The 23,015-nt window shown below is 42.0% G+C and overlaps 1 protein-coding gene across 2 annotated transcripts in view; it reads left to right on the top strand.

The window, feature by feature from the left end:
* The first annotated feature begins 275 nt into the window (after positions 1-275).
* Positions 276-23,015, top strand: part of TEK (TEK receptor tyrosine kinase) — a 116,888-nt gene continuing 94,148 nt past the window's right edge. The window contains exon 1 of one of the 2 annotated variants that reach the window (XM_021672841.2): positions 276-692. In XM_021672841.2, coding sequence (XP_021528516.1) covers positions 641-692 — 52 coding nt within the window. In that variant the 5' untranslated portion in view covers positions 276-640. The remainder of the gene's footprint in view (positions 693-23,015) is intronic. The other variant, XM_021672842.2, reaches the window with a different exon arrangement.

The raw sequence follows: 23,015 nt of genomic DNA, 5'->3' as shown, positions 1-23,015 counted from the left end.
ACTGAAATTAATTGCCTTTCACGTTGTATTTTCTCATCACGGAAACCTTCTTTTCCCAATTCAAACCATGTGGGTTGAATTGAGAAAACAAAACCCAAAACGGCTCCCCACACCCAGAAGCCCCAGCAGAGCGGTTAGAAGTCTGAGAAGGTTGGTCATCATCGCATACCATACATAGGTGGAGGTCTTGTTATTCTCAGTTTCCCGCCTATGAGAGGATACCCCTATTGTTTCTGAAAATGCTGACTGGAGACCCACACTTCCAACAAAAATTCCTCTACCCCTACAGCAGCAGCAGAAGCAGCAGCAGAAGCAACAGCAAAGATAAGTGTTTTGATGAATTGCAAGATGGATAGGGCTTGAGTGCCCCCAGCCCTGCTGATACCAAATGCCTTTAAGATACAGCCTTTCCCATCCTAATCTACAAAGGAAACAGGAAAAAGGAACTTAAAACTCCCTGTGCTCAGACAGAAATGAGACTGTTACAGCCTGCTTCTGTGCTGTTCCTTCTTGCCTCTAACTTGTAAACAAGACCTAGTAGGACGATGCGAATGAAAAGTCACTAACTGCTGGGTTTTTGAAAGGATCCTTGGGACCTCATGCACGTCTGTGGAAACTGGATGGAGAGATTTGGGGAAGCATGGACTCTTTAGCCAGCTTAGTTCTCTGCGGAGTCAGTTTGCTCCTTTCTGGTAAGGTTTGGCTTTTTTTTTTTAACATAGTATTTTTAAAAACAGAGTTAGTGACTTGGGTCCTCTCTCTAAATCTCATCAGTGCTGATTAACAAGGGTGACTGTAGCAAAGGCACCATTTCTCTGTGACTCTCCGGTCAATATGTGTGGAAGGATTGAAATGCAAAGTCCCTGCGGCGTGAACTGATTTTCTTAGTTTCTCTCCTGGGTGATTGTCCCTGTGTTGCTGTAAACTCTTTGAGGACCGATAAAACCATCTTATTTGAAGAGATGTGCTTACTATCCTGCATTATTTTCCTGTTTCTCATTCTGGAGTGTTCTCTTACCTATTTTTTTAAAGAAAAAACCTGATTTTACCTGCTTTAAAGGAAATCTTCAGTAAAAAATAAATTCATGCTGAGAATTACAGGGGCCCAATTAAGGCAGTGTACAGATTGTTACTGTTAAAAGAGAACAAAAATGCCTTTCTGTAAAAAGATTTCATATCTGTATCCTATTTTAAGCAAAGCAGTGATATTCTAGGCTTTTTGTTTTTTCTTATAACTGGGGTCAGGGAGATTGGGGCTATAGAATTTTTGTTTTATTTTAAAAAAGTTTGCCATGTATTAATTCATGAAGAGTTTACTGGCCCAATTGAGGCAAAAATTTAAGCAGTTACCAAGATTGTTAACACAGGAGAGTAATAGAAGGCCGTTGCAGAGTAAAGGAACAGTTGGCCAGTATGTTTGGGTTTAGTGTGTATATTGCTCACACACTCCAGATAGCGGTGTGCCTCAAGCTCACTCAGCCTGTGTGACCTGTAGTTCAGGTTTCAATGCTGTAGTTCATCCAAACCTGAACTACACATCACAAATACATCATCCTTGCCAGCAGTCTCTCCCCTTTGGTGTGAAAACAGTCTAATTATAATAACAAAAATTGAATTGATATTGGAGATAAATTTGGGAAAATTCACTAAACTTCATGGATACAGGCTTATAGAATTTTATTCAAGTATACGTAAGAGCTATATTTTCTAGATGTTTGAAATATTAAATATTCAAAAACCTAATCCAATTAAATAACAGAATTGAATACAATTTGTTTTATGACCCTTTGGTTTGCATTCAACAACCAATATATTGAGAATTTAAAAATATTTTTAAAAGTAAGAATGTGTAACACAAGTTGCTAAAAATGAAAGATTTTTGGTGGTTTCAGTATTTATATGGAAATTGTTTAATGTTGACTTCTCCAATAATATGTACCTTTAAATAATTATCATGATTCCATTTTTGATTTGCTTTTTTTTCTGAGTGCCATTATTTACCAGTGAAGTGAAATCTGGAACTGATTCTATACCAGGGATTATAGTAACGTGAAGCCCGGGTGTCTATAATTTCCCTGAGATACTTTGTAGGTTAAACAATACACACACAACTGTTTTAATTCACTTTTTTCCCCCCTAAAGTGACTATGTTACAGCACTTTGCAATACAAGCTTAGAAGAATGATCATAAAATCAAACAAAAAGGTCATGTGACCAAAATATTTGCTCCATGTCTAGACCTTAGATCCCTGAAAAAAACAGCACTGCCTTTAAAAGAGAGGGGACCAAGGAAAGGAAGTAGGTCATGTTCTTGTTAGAAAGGAAAGGTGACACTAGCAAGGTTGGTTTCTGAGATAGGTCTGTTGTGTTAATTGTAACTTGCATTCCCGGGCTAATCCTCCATGAGCATGACTGCTCAAGGCTTGGTAATTGCAACAACAAGATTCCAGCTAGATCATTTCTACAGCTATAGGAGCCCATTCCGCTAGTCAGACGCCTGGTAGCCTATAGCGGTGGAGCAAGAGGCTTATGGGTTATAGGTTTATCTCTCTAGTCCAGTGGGTTGTTTCTCCTTGCTTTTTTCTGAACACACAGACTGAGAAATACATCACGTTTGTTTCAGTGAAGATGGCCTGGATGGCCGAGCTGCTGACCCGTAGGAGGGCCGGAGGAGGTGTGTAGCTCTCAGAAGCTCCTCACAAATACTCCTAGATTTTGTTGCTTTCCTTTCAATTGAGAATCATTGCTAATTTCAGCTTTCAAGCAGGTTCTCTTATATTAGCTTTTTCCCTACTCTCCTTTCCTCATCAAACCAGGCTGCTCTCTAAAGAGTTGTATATAGAGAAAACAAACAAAAAAATCACTGTGATTTATAGTATCTTCTGCATGATCAACACTGATCTAATAGGAAGTCTCTAGTCTCGTGCCTTCATACCTCTTTACTGTGTCACTTGACATTTTAAATAACAACTGGATTCAGAGATAGGAGACATCATGTCTGGGGTGGCAGAGGAAAAGAGTTGTAAAGTCAGGGAAGTGTTCCCAGATGGAACCTCCTTGTTAGGGCTTGTCTAGGAGGGCTAGTGTCAGGTCTGAGTAATCAAGGGTGGAGGTCTGGAAGCTGGGATCAGAGACACCCTTTGAATTATTCTCAAAGGGAGGATTTTGCTTTTTTCACAGATGCTCCCTTCCAAGCATTGTCTTCATTGTTAGGTCTCAGCATTTCCCTTTCAGCCCTGCCCTGGAAGAGCTTCCTGGAAGAGTCTAGTTCTTCTAAGGCATCTCTCCAGGAGGGAAGGAGTCTTCCAAGTTCATCTCAAAAGACCATGTGATATTCTCTGGGGCATTTAAGTGGGTGTGCTCTAAATTCTTTTGAAATTATCAGTTTGCCTCATGAGTCTCTCTCCCCAAAAGATATCGGTGTGATTGTATCACCTGCTTATTCTCTGTAGATAGCTTACTGGTAAGCTCACAGAATCAGGATTTAAATAGTTTATTCTAGCTGGAAAGGTAGAAAACCAAAACGAAAAGATACCATTTCAAAATAGATAAATGTCAAGTTCTGTGTTTGGGTTCAAAAAATAAATTATGTATACTTAACGTGGGAGAGACCAGGTTTGTTGAAAGTTCTCGTGCATGACACCCAGGTTTTGGGGATACACAGAACTCATGGAAGCCAACATTTGCTCTGCTTGCTAAAAAGGTAATGAATAAGCTGTAGTATGTTGCATTAGTAGAACTATAAAGTCCAAATCAGAAATGGTAATCTTTACTTCAATCTACTGCTTAGAGCACATCCATTAAACACTGAAGACCTGAGAGATTTGACAGCAAACATAGCAGGAAAGCTGAAGGAGGAAACATGGATTATGAAGTCAAAGCCCAAATTGGATAACCATAAGCAAGTTATTTAATTTCTCTGAGCCACATTGTTCTCAACTTTTATGGATGAAATACTCATTTTCCAGGGTTGTGATGAGAATCAAATGTGATAATGCCTGTAAAATGCTTAGCCAGTGAGAACTCTCTTAATAAATGAAGCCTGTATAATCAAAAGAGAAGTCAAGACTGATCTAATCTTCCCCAGGATGTAGGATAACCACCTAATATTAATGGATGCTGTCTCCTTGTACAAAACCTCAGCATAATCCAGTCTCAGATTTTGTGCTGGCCAATTCCAAGTTAATAAACCCAAACACTTTGCCAACTACCCATCTACCCTCCCCTCACTTATCCATTTATCCCTGTTTGTATCTTGTCTGTTTCAACCAGGCCCATCTCCATAATCTACACGTTCTTTCCTCTTGGCTCTTGTTCCTGCTGTTCCATCCATTTGGAAATGGCATCTTTCATCTCTACTCTGCAAACACAATTTGACTCAGCTTGCCTGGACCAACTCTTCCTCCTGATGTTCTTCCCCTGAGTCTAGGCTCCTTCACCATGCAGGTTGTGTCTTTGAGCTTTGGGAAGCCACATTTACCCCAATTAGCCTCTAAATCTCTCACAACAGATATTGTTTCTTTTCTATACGTGTATTTAATATTTAGTAATTTTTGTTGAATGGAGTTTTATGGTCACAGTAAAAAAATGTTAGTACTTCATAGCAGGCCTGAAAGGAAAAGAGAACTTTGTAGAAAGGATCCTTTGTAGAAAGGATCTCGGTCACATTGAAATAATAATATTAAGTTGGTGAAAAAGTAGTGGCAAAACTGCAGTTACTTTTGGACCAACCTAATAACAGATGAATTTTATGTACCTTGTAAATGATAGTCACTCTCATCTTAAAAGTTTAGCTTATATTAAATATTTGATGTAAATAAAGTTGAAAGAAAATTTCTTCTGTTAGGTGTGAAACATAAAAGATATAAAAGTGGGTCTAACCAGGGCCTTACTTAAGATGAGGTATTGTACGACTGTTGAATATCACCTGTAACATATACGTATTTTCTATTCAACAGATGCTTATTGAGATATTTATTGCATGCCAATAATTCATTTATTAATTCTCTCATCTATCCTTTCAATAAACAAAGACTTATTGAGGGTTTACTTTGAGCCATATACTGTCCTGGAAACTAGGAACATAAGTAAGGATGAATCATTTCTTTCCCCTTGCTAAGCTCACATTTTAGTGGGAAAAATGAATATAGGCAGATGAATTGTAAAATGTTGTGATAGGCTGGGCGTGGTGGTTCATACCTGTAATCCCATTACTTTGGGAGGCCAAGATGGGCAGATCATGAGGTCAGGAGATTGAGACCATCCTGGCCAACATGGTGAAACCTTGTCTCTACGAAAAATACAAAAATTAGCCAGGTATGGTGGTGCACACCTGTAGTCCCAGCTACTTGGGAAGTTGAGGCAGGAGAATTGCTTGGACCTGGGAGGCGGAGACTGCAGTGAGCTGAGATCTCACCACTGCACTCCAGCCTGGGCAACCAAGCGAGACTCCATCTAAAAAAAAAAGTTGCAATAAATGATTTAATAGAGATATTACAGCAAATAAAGGCATTTATAAAATCTGAACTTTTCAAGGGCTATAAAAGATTTTATTGGGTCCAATGATACAAAATGAAATTGTAACATCTGAATTGAGCATAAAGGTCTGGTGCAGTGGCTCACACCTGTAATCCTAGCACTTTGGGAGACTGAGGCAGACAAATAGCTTGAGCCCAGGAGTTTGAGACCAGCCTAGGAAACATGGCAAAACTCCATCTCTACAAAAAATTCAAAAATTTGCCTGCTATGGTGGTACGTGCATGTAGTCCCAGCTACTCTAGAGGCTGAGGCGGGAGGATTGCTGGAACCTGGGAGGTCAAGGCCGCAGTGGCCATGATCATACCACTGCCCTTCAGCCTAGGCAACAGAGCGAGACTCTGTCTCAAAAAAACAACAAACAAAACCAAATTAAACATAAAATGTAATTAAATGTTTAAAAGCATGGAATGTTAACTAAAGAACATGAGTGATATTTTTCTCTCTTTGCAAGAACTCCCAAATAGTTGTGAATATTGCCAGAAGTCATGTTCAGTTATAGTTATATGTTGCTCATAGCCAAAAGATTTTAAAACTAAGATGAAAAGGGAAGAAAAGACTTCCCATTAGAGGGAACGATCTGTACGAAGTGGGTACGTATAAAATAGCAGGGCAGGCTTGAGGAAGCTGAGTGAAGCTGGAATGTAGGATGAAGGTAGAGAATTCAAGTTGGGGTCAGATCAAGAAGGGCCTCATAGGCCCTTTTAAGTAGCTTGTACCTCATTCTGTACATGTTGAAATGTAGCAGAGTGTTTTTTCTGTCATATCATATCTGATTCATGTCTTGAAAAATTCACTCTAATAATAGTTTTCAGCACGGATTAACATGGTAGAGACCAGAGACTGGGACCAATTTGGCTTCCTAACATTCCAGGCAAGTGGACTGTGAGGATAATGGGGTATGAGAAGAGTTTAGGAGGAGAGACTGCAGGAGTTAGTGACTGGTTGCACATGGAAGGCTGGGAGAGAGGGAGGAGAATAAGTCATTGCTCTGGCATTCTGATTTAAATAATGGTGGTGCCATTCTGTGTGCTGGAAAACATGGCAGAAGGAACTGGCTGGAGATAGGCTGGGACAAGCAAATAATTATTTTGTTCTTGTTATTTTGAGGGTACGTATAAAAGAATATATATATATGTGTGTGTATATATATGTGTGTGTGTATATATATGTGTGTGTATATATATATATATATATACACACACATATATATATAATTTTTTTTTTGAGACAGAGTCTTACTCTGTCGCCCAGGTTAGAGTGCGGTGGTGCAATCTCGGCTCACCACAACCTCCACCTACCAGGTTCAAGTGATTCTCCTGCCACAGCCTCCAGAGTAGCTGGGATTACAGGTGCCCGCTGCTGTGCCCGGCTAATTTTTGTATTTTTAGTAGAGATGGGGTTTCACCATCATGGCCAGGCTGGTCTCAAACTCATACCTCATGATCCATCCACCTTGGCTTCCCAAAGTGCTGAGATTACAGGCATGAGCCACTACTCCCTGCCATAAATGAAGATATTTATCAGAATTTGGCTCTCCAGAAATCTTTGGTTTGTGGTAAGTGAAGCCACAGACATGGGTATGTTCCGAGACTGACATGAAGGATGAGAAAGAGCAGATAGCCAAGGATTCGGTAAAGAAGAAGCAGGCAAGGGGCTGAGAGGAGAAGCAAAACCAATCACATTCCTATCCTGGGACTTTAGAGAATTCCTGCTGTTATAGCCACGGAAAGAGAGAATTTTAAGAGGACAGTGAGATGAGGGCATCAGAGTGACAGCCTCTGGGCCTGGCATGGGGGCACCAGCCTGCAGGTATTATTTTACAAAGAGCCAGCTGCACTGGTGGCATCACCAAACCAGAGCTGGAAGGGAGCAGCTGGCTTCACTCCTGGCTTTCAGGAAAGGGAATGTCTAAAGTTGTCTCCCTTACTTTTGGAATTTTAAACCGATAACCCTCTTCCTACCCATCTGGCCAGACTCTTCCTTAACTTGCTTCACACATGCAGAATGAGTTTTAGATCTAGCTATGGCTGCTTCCCCCTAAGCCCCACCCTCACTTTGCCCCCTTTTGTCCCTTCAGGAATCTGATAATTCTTCTCTCATGGTTCTTGCCAAAGGCTGCAGGAGCGGGTGTGAAGACGTGATTGTGCCAGATAGGCAAAGTTCTGATGCTTCTCTACACATCTGCTGAATAGAGGGAGTGCATACCCATTCCCTGATGGTTTCATGTCTTACGTGGTGTGGGTGTGACAAAGAGAGGGAGAAACGTGGACTCGCCAAAGCAGCCAGTCAGGCTTGGGGTGAGGGGCATCGTGGGCGGCTGCCATTTGCTCTGTGCTTGTCACAGCCCCTTGCCCAGGTCTTGACCAGTGAGGTGTGTGTCGTGGTCACACCCATCTCAGCAGATCTGTCAGCTTTCCCGCTTTTGTTAAAGGGTGATATCACGCTTCCTGGGGGGAGCACTAGAAGACAATGCTCGGCCACTTTCCTCCAGATACAATAGGCGGAGTCAGGAAGGCAGTATTGACATTGCTGGGGCTGGGGAGGCGCTCACTGCTCTGCGGCCGTCAGAGGGTGAACCAGCTTAACCTTGGCACATAGGGCCTCAGTTGTGCAAGGCGTCTGGCTGCAGAGCCAAAGGGGACTCCACCCTGGGGACAGGAGTGCTTTAGACATCTGGGAATCTGGGATGGGCTTCAAATGCTGATCTCTGTGTCAGAAACAACCACAACACAATAAGAATACCAGTAATAACAAAAATGACTACCCTGAATTGAATGCCTCTGTGTGCCAAGTGTTACATATGATTTTTAATGTTTCACTACAACTTGGCACAATAGGTATTATTATTATTTTTTAATAGACAGGGAAACCAAGGCTGACAAAAGTTAAATGACATGTCCGAGGTTAAAATACAGTGACCGGCTGGGTGTGGTGGCTCATACCTGTAATCCCAGCACTTTGGGAAGCCGAGGCAAGCAGATCACTTGATCCCAGGAGTTCAAGACCAGCCTGGGCAATATAGGGAGTCCCATCTCTACAAATAATAAAAATATTGGCTGGATGTGGTGGCATGCACCTGTGGTCCCAGCAACCTGATAGTCTGAGGTAGAAAGATTGCTTTAGCCTGGGGGTTTGAGATATGTCATTATCATGCCACTGTACTCCAGACTGGAGGACAGAGTGAGACCCTATCAAAAAAAAAAAAAAAAAAAGTGGCCATCCGTTATTTTGGATGCCTGACATTGCAGACTTCTGAGAACTGCCATGCTTTCCCTCAATGTGATTCTGATGGGTCTGCCAGTCACTGGTCACAGAATGTCCCAGCCAACTAACAACAGCAGTTGGTTCGAACACAAGATTTAGAAACAGTTAAACTCTTTCCCTGGGAATTTATGAACACTTTGAAAGAAAATGCTCTCTTTCTTCACAGAGGACACTGTATCCCTGGAGCTACCCACTTCCCTGACAACTTGAAGGAAACTCGTCTTTAGTATGAGAGAGAGAATGAGGCCAATAACATAACATGGACCCAAGACAGGCACTCTGATAGCATTTGAGCCCTGGGTCTGATGCTTTTCAATCACAGACCCATACCTGCCTCTTCCAGTTATGTGAGCCAGCTTCTTTTATTTGTTCAAGCTACTTTGAGTTAGCTTCTTTCGCTTGAAAGTGAATTATCCTGTTATCCTGACTGACCACATGTCTGATAGGAAATGATGGAGACAAGAGTTACCCTGAAAATGACCTGAACCCGAATCCTGGGCTCTTTAAAAGACTTCACTGTGCTATCTTCCAACTAGTGTTTCATGGTCACCTCAGGGTAGTTCCTAGAAAATGAAGCTAACAGCATTTATTTATGTGGTTTTGGGAAAGATTTTTTTAAAAATAACTTAAAAATACTTAGAATAGGGGCTGGGCGCAGCAGCTCTCACGCCTGTAATCCCAGCATGTTGGGAGGCTGAAGTGGGCAGATCACAAGGTTAGGAGTTCGAGACTAGCCTGACCAACATGGTGTACCCCTGTCTCCACTAAAAATACAAAAATTAGCTGGGCATGGTGGCAAGTGCCTGTAATTCTAGCTACTTGGGAGGCTAAGGCAGGAGAATTGCTTGAACCCAGGAGGCGGAGGTTGCAGTGAGCTGAGATCGTGTCACTGCACTCCAGCCTGAGCAATAGAGTGAGACCCTGTTTCAAAAAACCAACAAACAAAACCACACACACAAAAACAAAATACTTAGAACAGTGCTGGTGCATTGTTAGCACTCGATAAACATCAGATGTTATTAAGGTGTTTTTATAAATGAAACTGGTGCCTTGTATGTTACCTTATGCTAGTCCTTTCAAAGCACATTTTTATCCACGAGGGCGGGCAACTCCTATTCCGTGCGGATGAGGCTCCCTGGCTTCCCTTGGTGCCCTAAGCCTGGTCTTATAGTGGGGACAAGGCGAGAGAAGCTTAGACCTGTGAGTTCTTGGGCTTCTGCCAAAAATGTGGCAAGTTGGGTAGGGAAATTTCTTTCTGTGGCTCAACCAGCTGGCAAGATTGGGCTCCCAACTTTTCTGCCAGCCCCCAGTTTCCTCTCTTTTCTGGGTCTTGACTGATCACAGGCTCTAGGATGATTTGTCGTTTGTAGGTTCCTACCTCATTTATCCCAAACCTATTGATTCCTATTTCTTCTTCTCTTTTTTTTTTTTTTTTTTTTTGAGACAGAGTCTTGCCTTGTCACCAGGCTGGAGTGCAGTGGCACAATCTCGACTCACTGCAACCTCTGCCCTCTTGGTTCAAGCAATTCTTATGCCTCAGCCTCCTGAGTAGCTGGGACTACAGGCATGTGCCACCACGCCTGGCTAATTTTTGTGTTTTTAGTAGAGATGCGGTTTTACCATGTTGGCCAGGATGGTCTCGATCTGTTGACCTCATGATCCACTCATCGTGGCTACCAAAGTGCTGTGATTACAGGTGTGAGACACTGTGCCTGGCCGATAATTCCTATCTGTTGACAATCTATTAACTCCAAGTGGAATTCCCCTCACTTCTGACTAAGCTTGTTGGATTTTTGGACCCGTCCGGGATGGGTGTGTGTGTGTGTGTGTGTGTGTGTGTGTGTGTGTGTATGAGCGCATGTGCAAGCCCACACACATGCACACATTTGCAGGCACACGTGTGAAAGAGAAAGAGAAATAGCTGTTCCCCAATTTCAGCACATCTTTCCTCTAATTCCACCTTCCTTTAGTCTCAATTCTATTCTGTGTCCAATACCCTTGCATCTGGAAAGTGTGTTCTAATCTTCTGGGATTCCTTTAAACATTCACCTATTTTACTTTTCATTGCTACCACTTCAGAATCAAAGAAGAGGCAGGTGGTGGTAGTTGCTTGTGGTCAGCAGCTTTTCAGGAGCCGGTCTGTGCCTACCTCTCCAGCCTCTCATGGTTCTCAGTCCTCTCTACTACAATGGAAGTGTACTCAAGTCATACCAAGTGCTTTGCAGTTTCCAAACATTCACGTTCAAGCATTGTGCCTTTGTGTATGCTATTTTCTCTTCCAAGCATGCCCTTGTCACCTTCTCTTCTTCACCTGCCTGACTATTCATGATTGGAGGTTTAGGTCAGGTATTATTTCTTCCAAGAAGTCTTCTTTAACCTCCTTGCATGGATTAGGGCCCTGGTTTAGCCTGAGGCAAAAACATGACCTGAAGGCCAAGGCATTTGTGCAGGAGGATTATTTGGGATAATGATTCTGGGAAGCAAGAGTGAGGGACTAGGGGAATGAAACTCTGCAAGGATCCATTATCAAGCTGGCTGAGGCTACAGAAGCCTGGTGCTCCGGACATTCTGAGGAGCCTTATAAAATGACACTTAGAACTTCATCTGCGAATGCAAAGGGGAGACATTCATCTATTGCTATTCCCTTTCTTTGTTCAAGGGTTATATAGATCTAAGAACCTAGCAGGTTACTACTGGTGAGGAAATAAGATATACTTGACTGGGCTCTAGGTGAGCTACTTTGACTGCACCTGCTGAAAGATCAGAAGTGGCCCTTGCAGAAGCAGCGAGAGCAAAAGCTGGGATGAGGAGGGTTTGCGTTGGTTCCTAAGAGATTTTGGATACAGGCACCTTGTGCTTGCCTTTGTCGTAATACTTAGAACATTTAATTACAATTTACAGTTTACTGGTTGGTTTTGCCCACTGGGCTATGAGTCATATTTGGCATTTCAATATTTCCAGTACCCGACATGATAAGATTTCTTTATCAGATGACAAAGAAATACTTTAATAGGTAGCTTTGCTGGCCGGGTGCTGTGGCACATGCTTGTAATCCTAGCACTTTGGGAGGCTGAGGCGGGCAGATCACCTGAGGTCAGGAGTTCGAGACCAGCCTGTCAAGACCCCATCTTGACTAAAAATACAAAAAAATTAGCCAGGCATGGTGGTGCACGCTTGTAGTCTCAGCTAATTTTTGTATTTTTAGTAATGATGGGATTTCTTTACGTTGGTCAGGCTGGTCTCGAACTCCTGACCTCAGGTGATCCAATCACCTCAGCCTCCCAAAGTGCTGGGATTACAGGCATGAGCCACTGTGCCCAGCCAATTTCTTCACTTTAAAAGAGCACGGAAGGCAATGTAAATTACAGCTTAATGCACATACCGTGTAGTCAGACAAGCTGAGCTTGCATCCCAGCCTTATTACTGTGTTGGTTGGTTGTTGGCATGTGACAAACTACTCCCAAAACTCAGTGGCTAAACCAGCATTTATGATTACTCCCGTGCTTTTGGCTCATTCAGGGTTCTGCTGATCTATGTTTGACACCGCTAGGTGGCTCTGTTTCAGGTTGCAGCAGCTGGGACTGCTCTGTTTCTTGCTGCAGGTGTGTGGGTTGTCTGGATGACTGCACACGTATCGTCCTTCTTTGATCAGTGGATCACCCAAGGCATGTTTTCCTGATAATTTTAGAAACACAAGAGGGCTAAGTAGAAACAAGTATACAAGTGGTACATCTTCTTTTTTTTATTTTTTTGAGATAGAATCTCGCTCTGTTGCCCAGGCTGGAGTGCAGTGGCACGATCTCAGCTCACTGCAACTTCTGCCTCCTGGGTTCAAGAAATTCTCTGCCTCAGCCTCCTGAGTAGCTGAGATTATAGATGGATGCCACCATGCCCACCTAATTTTTGTATTTTTAGTAGAGACGGGGTTTCACCATCTTGGCCAGGCTGTTCTTGAACTCCTGACCTCGTGATCCACCCACCTCGGCCTCCCAAAGTGCTGGGAGTACAGGCGTGAGCCACTGTGCCCATCTCACAAGTGGGGCTTCTTAAAGCTTTGGCTCAGAACTAGCATGCTATCACTCCCAAAGTGATGTGCCCAAAGTCAAGGGATGGGAAGTACACTCTGCCCACAATGAGGCCAAAGCAGGAATGTGGAAGCAAGGAAGGCTGAAGAGTTGGCGCCAATAATTCAACCTATTATAACAACTGCTAGCTTTGTACTGTGGTGCAGGTCACTCGGCTTCGTCTGTAAAATATGCAGCATGATAGTATGATAGTACCTATATCATGGGTTTTTGTGTGGGGGAGGACGAGTAATTCAGGTAGATCTTATAAACCGTTTAGAACAATGCTTAAATTTAGAAAACATAGTACAGGTTAGTATTGTCACTAATTTCATCCATCTAACCATCAATACCTGTGAGTGGCTATAGGAGGGTTAGAATTGACCTCGCAAAATGGCCTAGCATCAGCCGATTCTTCTCCAGGAGAAGGGCTTGAAGGAGTGATCTTCGGAGTAATCCCCAGTCACTCATTTGTAGATTCCTTTTTTCCTCTCTCATAAGTGCATCACAGCACAAACTCAAGGCCCCAACCGGCATGGGCTCGCTTTGTGTTGCCTTGTCTCCCCACCCCCCGGCCCTGTGTCTCGCACACCCAGAGTCAGCGGTGCTTTTCACACAAACCATCTGCCAAGAGATGTGGAGCTGGAGCCAGAAACACACAACAGCTGCAGAAGCTCAGCCACTTTGAGAAGCCTGTAGTAATCGCATAACAGGCTTGGACACAGCTCTGACTACTGAGTAACTCTAGAGTATGTAAGCCATCGGTAAAGTATGATTGCAGCATGAGTAATACATGAGTTCTGCCAGCTGCTTCTGGAATCAAACAAAAGACAGTGTTGTTGCCAACCAGGGGAAAATCACATTTAACTGCATTACTGTCTTCTTTTTCAGGCTAGGGAGAGCCAGTGACTCAGACTAGCTTCTGTTTGAGGCCCCCTTTTTCTTTCCTAGAGATCTTTCTAATGAAACTCATAGCTTTTAACCCCCACCAAGCCCATCTTTTCACCTTATGCCCAGGTGGTTAAGAACACTGGTGCCAGATAAATGTGGATTGGAGCCCCATTCAACGATGTGACAGCTGTGTGACCTTGGGCAAGTTATTTCACCTTTCTGTAGAATGAGGATAACAATATTACCCTTTAATGAGGGTTACATGATATGAAGCATGTCAGATGCTTAGCAAAATGTGGGTTTATAACAAATGTTCAATAAATATTAACATTATTTTTTTGTATCTCCCTGTGCTACTAATTGCTCCTGAGAGTACCCTGCCTCTAAGAATCTGTATAAATGTTATTCCATTCCATTCCACCCCTCTCAACACATCTCATTTCTTTCCAACTCTTTCTATTCTGTACATATTTTTTGAGCTTATACTCTGTGCCCAACACTGGGTCTGATACTCAGCAAATATAAAACACAGAAACTGGCAACTAAGGAGGCTTTTGTTGGGGTCACAGCTAGACATTCTTGTTATTCATGGTGCTTACGTTCTATAAACCACAGACACAAGGTCAGGTTCACTGTAAGCTTCTGGTCACGACATTTTCGTCAGCACATTGATACTTAGCCCTGTTTTATGTGTGTCTTGGTGTAAAGACAAACCATCTGATTGCCGTGGCTGATTCATTAACATTGAACTCACAGCCAGAGGTACTCCTGCCTAAACAAAGCTTATCTAACACATGTGTTTTCTCCTAAGGCACATCCCCGCTTTGTGAGGTTTAAGAACAGTAGACAGCACTTCAGCACTAGACTTGGGGACCGTTGTAAATGGTGAAAGTGGCAATAAAGAGCACAAAAATGTAAAAAACGAATGCACTAAATACATCTCAAGAAAGACACTTGTTTATAGGATGAGAGCTGAGCAGTTCTGCTTCAGCTGAGAACGTGTTTATCCAGGGACTCTGTGCATGTGTTCAAATGACTGGGAAAGTGCTTTTGAGGTTATAAATAAATTATAGCCAGTAGACAAATTCACAGATACAGAATCTGTAAATGATGAGGATAGACTGTGTATAAAAATGACTCTACATTATTTCTGTGTATTTCCACAGAAATACAGGGCAATACAGCACAGACCAGAGATAAGGTGCTTCAGTCTAGGATAATCAATCAGGCTCCACTAACTGAAATTAGACGTTTAAGGATATTTCTGACACAGAGGAGACAGTAGTGATGGAAGCATGGAGGAATTAAAGCACGTGGCTAAATGCAGCCAGATGACTCAGATTGGGGCCAGGAGTGGAAGGATTTTGGTCTCCATCCCTGTACAGTGTAACCCAGATTTGACTGGATTCCCCAAAACAGGCCTCTCCTCACCCACACCCATTACAAGCCAGAGTCAACACTTAGAGATGCCAAAACAACATAAAACAGATGCAACTCCATGATGTTAGCGAGTAACATAACATTTTTTAGCAAGTCAAAGGAAAAGATGATTCGTGTTGTACGGTGTGTAAAGCTTAATACATGCACAAGTGGATATCTCCCGGTTCTTATGACTAAATTCCTTTCCAGTTCCCAGCCTACTCTTTCTCTTCTCTTCCACAGCCCCCACTATTCCAGGAAATTACACTGTTGCACACACATCCCCACACCCCTTCCCCCTTGCATATACCACTCAGCAAAACAAAAGCCAGGTAGTCATCTAAGCCCGTCTGTCTCCTCTGGAAACCTTGGCAGGGGCTCTGTGTTGTTACTCAAGCATGGCTTTCAGTTTTCACTCCATCCTCCACTGAGCCCATTCCAAGTGGCTTATGCAGATATTCACCCAATAAAATATTTTCTTCATATTTTGGCATAAGCACTAAAGAAGTACAAGGTTCCAGATGCGTTGCCCCTCCCTATCACTGCCTCTGCCTATTATTCCTGACAGAATAAGCATTTTCTCATCTTAAAAGCATGATCCATGGATTCTGCAGTTTCTAAAGAGCCTAGCCAGGCTCTGGCCACACTGGATATTCAATAAATGAATAGCTTTTCACTAAACTGATGGCTTTGGGGAAAGAGACATCTTATAATGTGTTCTTCCATAAAACTGATAGGTAATTTTAATTATTGTTTTCTTACATATTTCGCAGCAAAGTTTCATAATTCATATCACATAAGTTCTAAGCATTACCTTCTAATGACTCTTTTTTTTTCTTTTTTCTTTTTCTGAGATGGAGTTTTGCTCTTGTTGCCCAGGCTGGAGTGCAGTGGTGTGATCTCGGCTCACTGCAACCTCTGCCTCCTGGGTTCAAGTGATTCTCCTGCCTCAGTCTCCCAAGTAGCTGGGATTACAGGCATGCACCACCACACCTGGCTAATTTTGTGTTTTTAGTAGAGACAGGGTTTCTCCATGCTGGTCAGGCTGGTCTTGACTCCTGACATCAGGTGATCTGCCTGCCTTGGCCTCCCAAAGTGCTGGGATTACAGGCGTGAGCCACTGCCCCTGGCCACCTTCTAATAACTCTCATCCAATCCCCTAAAGATATTGGTTATGAAATTTTACAAATCATTGTATGCTTTATCTTGAAGAATAAGCAGGAAGAATAGCTAAAAAAAAATTCTGAAAAAGAAGAGTAATATCTTGAGAATCGCTCTACTGGATCTTAGGGTGGAATATGCTACTGTAATAACGGTGTTATATTCCCAAGAGTTTGGATGCACAGATCAACAGATGAAAGGCCAGAACCAGACCTGAGTTTATAAAAAATTTAAATAATCGAATAAAGGCTACAAATCAGTGGAGAAATAACAGGAAAATTAATTTTCTGTTTGGAAAAAAGAGTTGTTTGAAAAACACATCTCTTACGACACACCAAAATAAATTCAAAATGGATTAAAAGGTAAACGTAAAAGACTCAAGCCGTTAAAGGAAGAAGATGGAAGTGAATATATATTGAATTTTCATATGGAGAAGGACTGTTAAAAAACAGAAGAAACCACAAAACTAAAAATCAGTACACTTGGCTATATAAATATTTAAACCGTCAATTCAAGAATAAGCAAAATTAAAAGGCAAAGAACAAAAAGAAAAATACTTGCAACAAATATGGTAAATAAAAGAAAATAAGCTCATTGAAATTGATAGAAAAAATAAAAACATCAATAGAAAAAGAGAGGAACAAATAATTCACAAAAGGAGGGAATACAAATGGCTTATAAGCATGTGAAAAAGTTCACCCTCTAAAACAAATTTAAATCAAAAGAAGATACCAATTTTCCATGTCAAACTAGCAAAGATTCAAAACAAGTGAGAAGGCTCAGTAATACATGGCTGAGGTTGGTGAAAGGTTCACTCTCTTATGCGCTGCACCTTTTTAGAAATAAAGTTGGCAATGTAGACCAAGAGCTTTTAAAAAGTTACGATGGGCCAGGCACAGTGGCTCATGCCTGTAATCTCAACACTTTGGGAGGCTGAGGCTGGCAGATCACTTGAGGTCAGGAGTTCGAGACCAGCCTGGCCAACGTGTAAAACCCCATCTCTACTAAAAATACAAGAACTAGCTGGGCATGGTGGCGTGTACCTGTAGTTCCAGCTACTTGGAAGGCTGAGGAAGTTGGATCACCTGAGCCCAGGAGGTGGAGGTTACGATAAGCTGAGATTGTGCCACTACACTCCAGCCTGGGCAACAGGACGAGACCCTGTCTCAAAAACAAAACTGTTATGATAAAATTAAGTAAAAATTCAGAATGCAAAGCAGTATTTGGCCAGGCATGGTGGCTCATGCCTGTAATCCCTGCACTTTGGGAGGATCGTTTGAGCCTAGGAGTTTAAGACCAGCCTGGACAACATAAGCAGACCCTGTCTTTAAAAAAAAAAAAAAAAAATAGCTCGGCATGGTGTTATATGCCCATAGTTCCAGCTACTCAGAAGGCTAAGGCAGGAGGTCACTTGAGCCCTGAAGGTAGAGGCTGCAGTGAGCCATGATTGCACACCTGCACTCCAGCCTGGGAGACAGAGCAAGACCTTGTCTCAAAAAAAAAAAAAAAAAAATCTGATAAAGCTATATGTGTTTGTTTCTATAGTTTCTCTCTCTAAATAGTCTAAGAAATAAATGCAAGTTATACATCAAAATGCTAGCAAGGGTTAAAATGTTCCTTTCTAACCATTTCCTACTGTGTTTAGATAGAATGGATTTAGTGTTTAAAGAAGGATTTCACAATAAGGGTATATATTTCTAAATAATTTATATTGGGAATGTTCTAAGACCTCTAACTATATTATTTTTGTTGTTTTAGAGATACCCTTTGATGATTTTTGTTCTTTTTTTTTTTTTTCAGACAGGAGTCTCACTCTGTCGCCCAGGCTGGAGTGCAGTGGCGCCATCTCAGCTCACTGCAACGTCCACCTCCCAGGTTTAAGTGATTCTCCTGCCTCAGCCTCCCGAGTAACTGGGATTACAGGCATGTACCACCACCACGCCCGGCTAATTTTTGTAGTTTTAGTAGAGATGGGGTTTCACCATTTTGGTCAGGCTGGTCTTGCACTCCTGAGCTCATGATCTGCCCACCTCGCCCTGCCATAATGCAAGTTTTATTCTTAAATCAGTACCACTTGCAAGGATAAAAATAAGCATAGAGGAACCCATATTTATCAGGACTGCTGTCTATTTTGAGTACGTGAAATATCTAAGACTATCATGATATTAATTAATGCAGTGTTAATATAAAGATAACCAGAAACAATGTCTTCCCTGGATATTTTTATTGGGACACTGGGACATTCAGATGGCCTATTGAAGTGAGACAAGGAGAGACAGCGAGAAATGTTTCTTTCATAGTATTCAGTTGATTTTTAAAGTTTGGGAATGAAAACTATAAAATGAGAACTCTGGGTAGTTATTTTAAACTATGGCATTTGTGTGCTTTAGTTTTTTTAAAATACATTTTTCTGATTACAAAAATAGTATATGTACAGGTGGAAAATGTAGACATACAGAAAAATGTTTTAAAAATATGGCCACTGGAGTTAACCAATATGCTTCTTTAATAATACAAGAAATCTATATCTACAGTTATCTATCAAGAGGGAGGGAGAAAGAGACAGAGAAATAGAGGGACAGAGAGATAGACAGTTTGACTGTTTGGTTTAAACATCTGGTAATTATTATCTTCAAACATAAACACAGTTGTACATGTTCTGTTTTATGATGGTGGGGCTAGCTAAAAAAGAGGAAAACATCACCCCTGTAATGCCAGCACTTTGGGAGGCTGAGGCAGGTGGATCACGAGTCAAGAGATTGAGACTATCCTGGCCATCATGGTGAAACCGTCTCTACTAAAAATACAAAAATTAGCTGGGCATGGTGGCATACGCCTGTAGTCCCAGCTACTCAGGAGGCTGAGGCAGGAGAATTGCTTGAAACCGGGATGCAGAGGTTGCAGTGAGCTGAGGTTGTGGCGACAGAGCAAGACTCTGTCTCAAAAAAAAAAAAAAAAAAAAAAAGGAAAACAGTTTCAGACATAGGATCATTGACTATAAACCAGAGGGACCCGATGAAAAGTAAAGTCACAGAACTAACCTGGGTCTTCTGAAGCTGTCATATTGTCACTGAGTAATGCCTGAAACGAATACTTCCTTCTTATCTCCAGACCACTCTCATCACTTAGACTTAACCCTGAAGGATGGAGTAAGGAATGGCAGAAGTGTGAGGGGAAATATCAGAAATGGGATTAGAATGTCATAGATACAATATTTGTTAATAGAAAAAATCTAGACAAGTCATGCCTTATTTTTAGGATCACGAAATAGTTGGAAATGTCCAAGAATTCCTGGCATCAAAAGGGCATCTTTCAAAATGTCATGTACTTCGGAATCTGTCTTTTGCTCTTCACTTCACCGTCTTCCTTATAAGCCTCAAGGGCCACAGCTGGCTGAGTTTGAGTCAGGTGAAGACTACAGCCTTTCGAGGCCCTCTGCAGCCTTCCACCATAGCCTCCTTTGTCATGCCAGTGACCATATGATACATCTAACCTGAATGCCAGTGTCCTCCACTTACTGGTACTTTTTATTGGTATTCCACTTATTTGGTACTTCACTTATTGGTATCTGTATCCAAATCAATTGCTAGTGCCTGCGTCATCTTTCTGTAAATCTCCTATTAGGTTGCAGGCCAGTGGCTTTCATACCTGCTTTATGGAGCTCAAGGGGTTCCAAAGGAGAGATGCCTGTGGGGCTGCCATGGATGGTGAGGGCGAGGCCCATGCCTGGATGTCTCTGGGATCTTCACCCCTATTTTACCCCAACTTCAACCAGAGTAATTATACTTAGGTAACATATTATCCTCTACTTAGTATAATCTGGTAAAATGATACCTCTGCTTAAATAAAAACACACTGGGAAACCGCAGATAAAAGTTGTAGGATTTGCTCTGACAAAGACGGCCTAGAGCTGGAAGTGATGGACGGGCATCCTGTGTGAGGAATTACTGGCTAAGTCAGTAGTAGTTAGAAGTACAGGTCTGAAACTGAACTATGAGGCATGGAAAGTTTGTATTTCCCATTGGCTGTAGACTGGAAACCAGATGATCATGGTGGTATGTAAAGGCTGGTAATGCTTAGATTGAAGGTTTGAGTGACAGGCTGTTCTAGTTGAGGGGTTGCATTTTAAGTCATAAGCTTTATGACATTAATTTTTGTTAGTAGTAAGCATGTTTGCTAGAAAGCAAAGTTGTAGGTTGATGAATTGTTACTGTATTCATATTAACACTATATGTACTTGGATTAGAGAGTTGACATCAGGTCTCTTACTCTTTGAGATGTATTGCCCACACACTCAAGGATTTGTAGGAGTTTAAGGGCTCTATTTTGTTGTTGTTGCTTGAGATAAGTCTCACACTGTCAGCCAGGCTGTAGTGCAGTGGTGCGACCTCAGCTCACTGCAATCTCCACCTCCTGGATACAAGCAATTCTGCCTCGGCCTCCCAAGTAGCTGGTACTACAGGCACGCGCCCCACTCCCAGCTATTTTTTTTTTTTTTTTTTTTTTTTTTTGTGAGACGGAGTCATGCTCTGTCACCTGGCTGGAGCACAGTGGCGCAGTCTCGGCTCACTGCAACCTCCGCCTCCGCTCCCTGGGTTCAAGCGATCCTTCCGCCTCAGCTTCCCAAGTAGCTGGGACTACAGGCACGTGCCAAACGCCCAGCTAATTTTAGTATTTTTAGTAGAGACAGGGTTTCACCATGTTGGCCCGGATGATCTCGATTTCCTGACCTGATCCACCCACCTCGGCCTCCCAAAGTGCTGGGATTACAGGCGTGAGCCACCGCACCCGGCCAAGTTTAGGGACTCTATTAAGTGTGCACAGTTATTTCCTTCTAAGTTGACATTAAAAATTTGAAATTTGCCACTCAGATCTCAGAAACCAAGTTTTAATTTCAGTCACACAACAGGGCAAAATTTTGGTTTTCTTTGAACACATTCTACGTTACACAATCTGAGAACTAAAATCAATTTAACCTAGTTCCTATCTCTTTTATGAGCTAAAATTAGAAGTATCAAAAATATGATTTGAAACCTAGGACTCTTGCTGATTAGTCATATTTTAAAATTCAGAATCTAGAGATCTTAGATTTCATTTCCTAGAGTCATGGCAAACTTCATTTTCCAGTGTAACCCTGGGTGATACATGTGTGTCATCCTTAGAAGGAGTCAAATATCATCATTAAATAATCCATAAACTAAAACTCGTTTTCATGATCCCCTACTAGAAGTCAAGCCCATTTAAAGATCTAATAAATAAAGAGAAGAGAAACCTTAGCAATGCGCTCAGAATACCAGGACAAAGAAGGAATACAGGTCTCAGTTTTCAGACTATGTATGCCGCTGTGGCTCATTTCTTGCCCATGTTTGTATCGCTTCTCTGGACTGTTACTAGATTTAAAAGAAACAAAAAGGGTGTGTAATAAATTTTTTTAATCCTAGAACTTACGGAGGCCAAGGCATGTGGATCAGCTGAGGTCAGGCATTCAAGACCAGACTGTCCAACATGGAGAAACCCTGTCTCTACTAAAAATACAAAAATTAGCCAGGCATGGTGGTGCATGCCTGTAATCCCAGCTACTTGGGAGGCTAAGGCAGGAGAATCTCTTGAATCTGGGAGGTGGAGGTTGCAGTGAGCTGAGATGATGCCACTGCCCTCCAGCCTGGGCAACAGGGTGAGACTGTCTCAAAATAAAAAAGGGTTCTTGTCTTAGTGTACCACTTTTGAGCTTGTTGGTATTCATTAGCTCACCCTTAGACCTCATTTTCTCTCGACATAAGATAAAAAATGCCACCACAAACATTAGCTTTTCTTTGTGATGAGCTCTGTAGAGTAGGATGCCACCTTAGGAGGGTCTAGTTGTGACTCTCTTGCAGGAGAAAATTTTTTCTTCACTGGTCTCACAATTTTAGGGAATCACAAATCATCATCACCTTTATCATCATGTCTTTGTAATCGTTTATTGAATATTCCACTGTTTGCCACATACTCTTAATACAGACTCCATAAAATTTACAATTTTTTCCCATATGTTTGTATACATTGATACATCATCAGGGAAATGCTTAGAAGTAAGTACCACTAGCTTCATTTTATATATGACCAATCCGAGGTAGAGAGGCTAAGAAACTTAAGTTGCAAGTGGCAGATCTAGGATTCAACTCAAGATGGCTTGAATCCCTGGACTCTGACCATGAAGCTTCCTGGCCTTCCATCTTGATCTGATCTGAGATAGGCATAGCATTGCACAGGCACCTAGAAGCAGAGAGGATGCCTTCAACACACCACCATGATGAAGGTGCTAATATAAATTCCAAGACTAACTGTGCAGAGTACAAGTCACTTGCATTCTTGCCAAAATATTCAATTTTTAAAATGTTTCTCTTTTGGTTCTGTGTGTACAATACCATCATCCTGAGATAGTCACTTAATATCTTCTAGATAAGATTGAATTTTATATCCTTCCCTGTGGAATTCAAGTGCCCTCTACAAGGTTTCCCCTGTGAATTCCCAGGTCACTTAGATTTTTTTTTTTTCTTTTGAGATGGAGTCTCGCTCTGTCACCAGGCTGGAGTGCAGTGGCACGATCTTGGCTTACTGCAACCTCTGCCTCCCAGGTTCAAGTGATTCTCCTGCCTCAGCCTCCTGAGTAGCTGGGACTACAGCCACGCGCCACCA

This window comes from Aotus nancymaae, unplaced genomic scaffold (genome assembly GCF_030222135.1).
Source record: "Aotus nancymaae isolate 86718 unplaced genomic scaffold, 86718_ANA_hifiasm-v0.15.2.pri h1tg000003l, whole genome shotgun sequence".
Taxonomy (NCBI): Eukaryota; Metazoa; Chordata; class Mammalia; order Primates; family Aotidae; genus Aotus; species Aotus nancymaae.
This window is presented reverse-complemented; position numbering and strand designations above follow the sequence as displayed.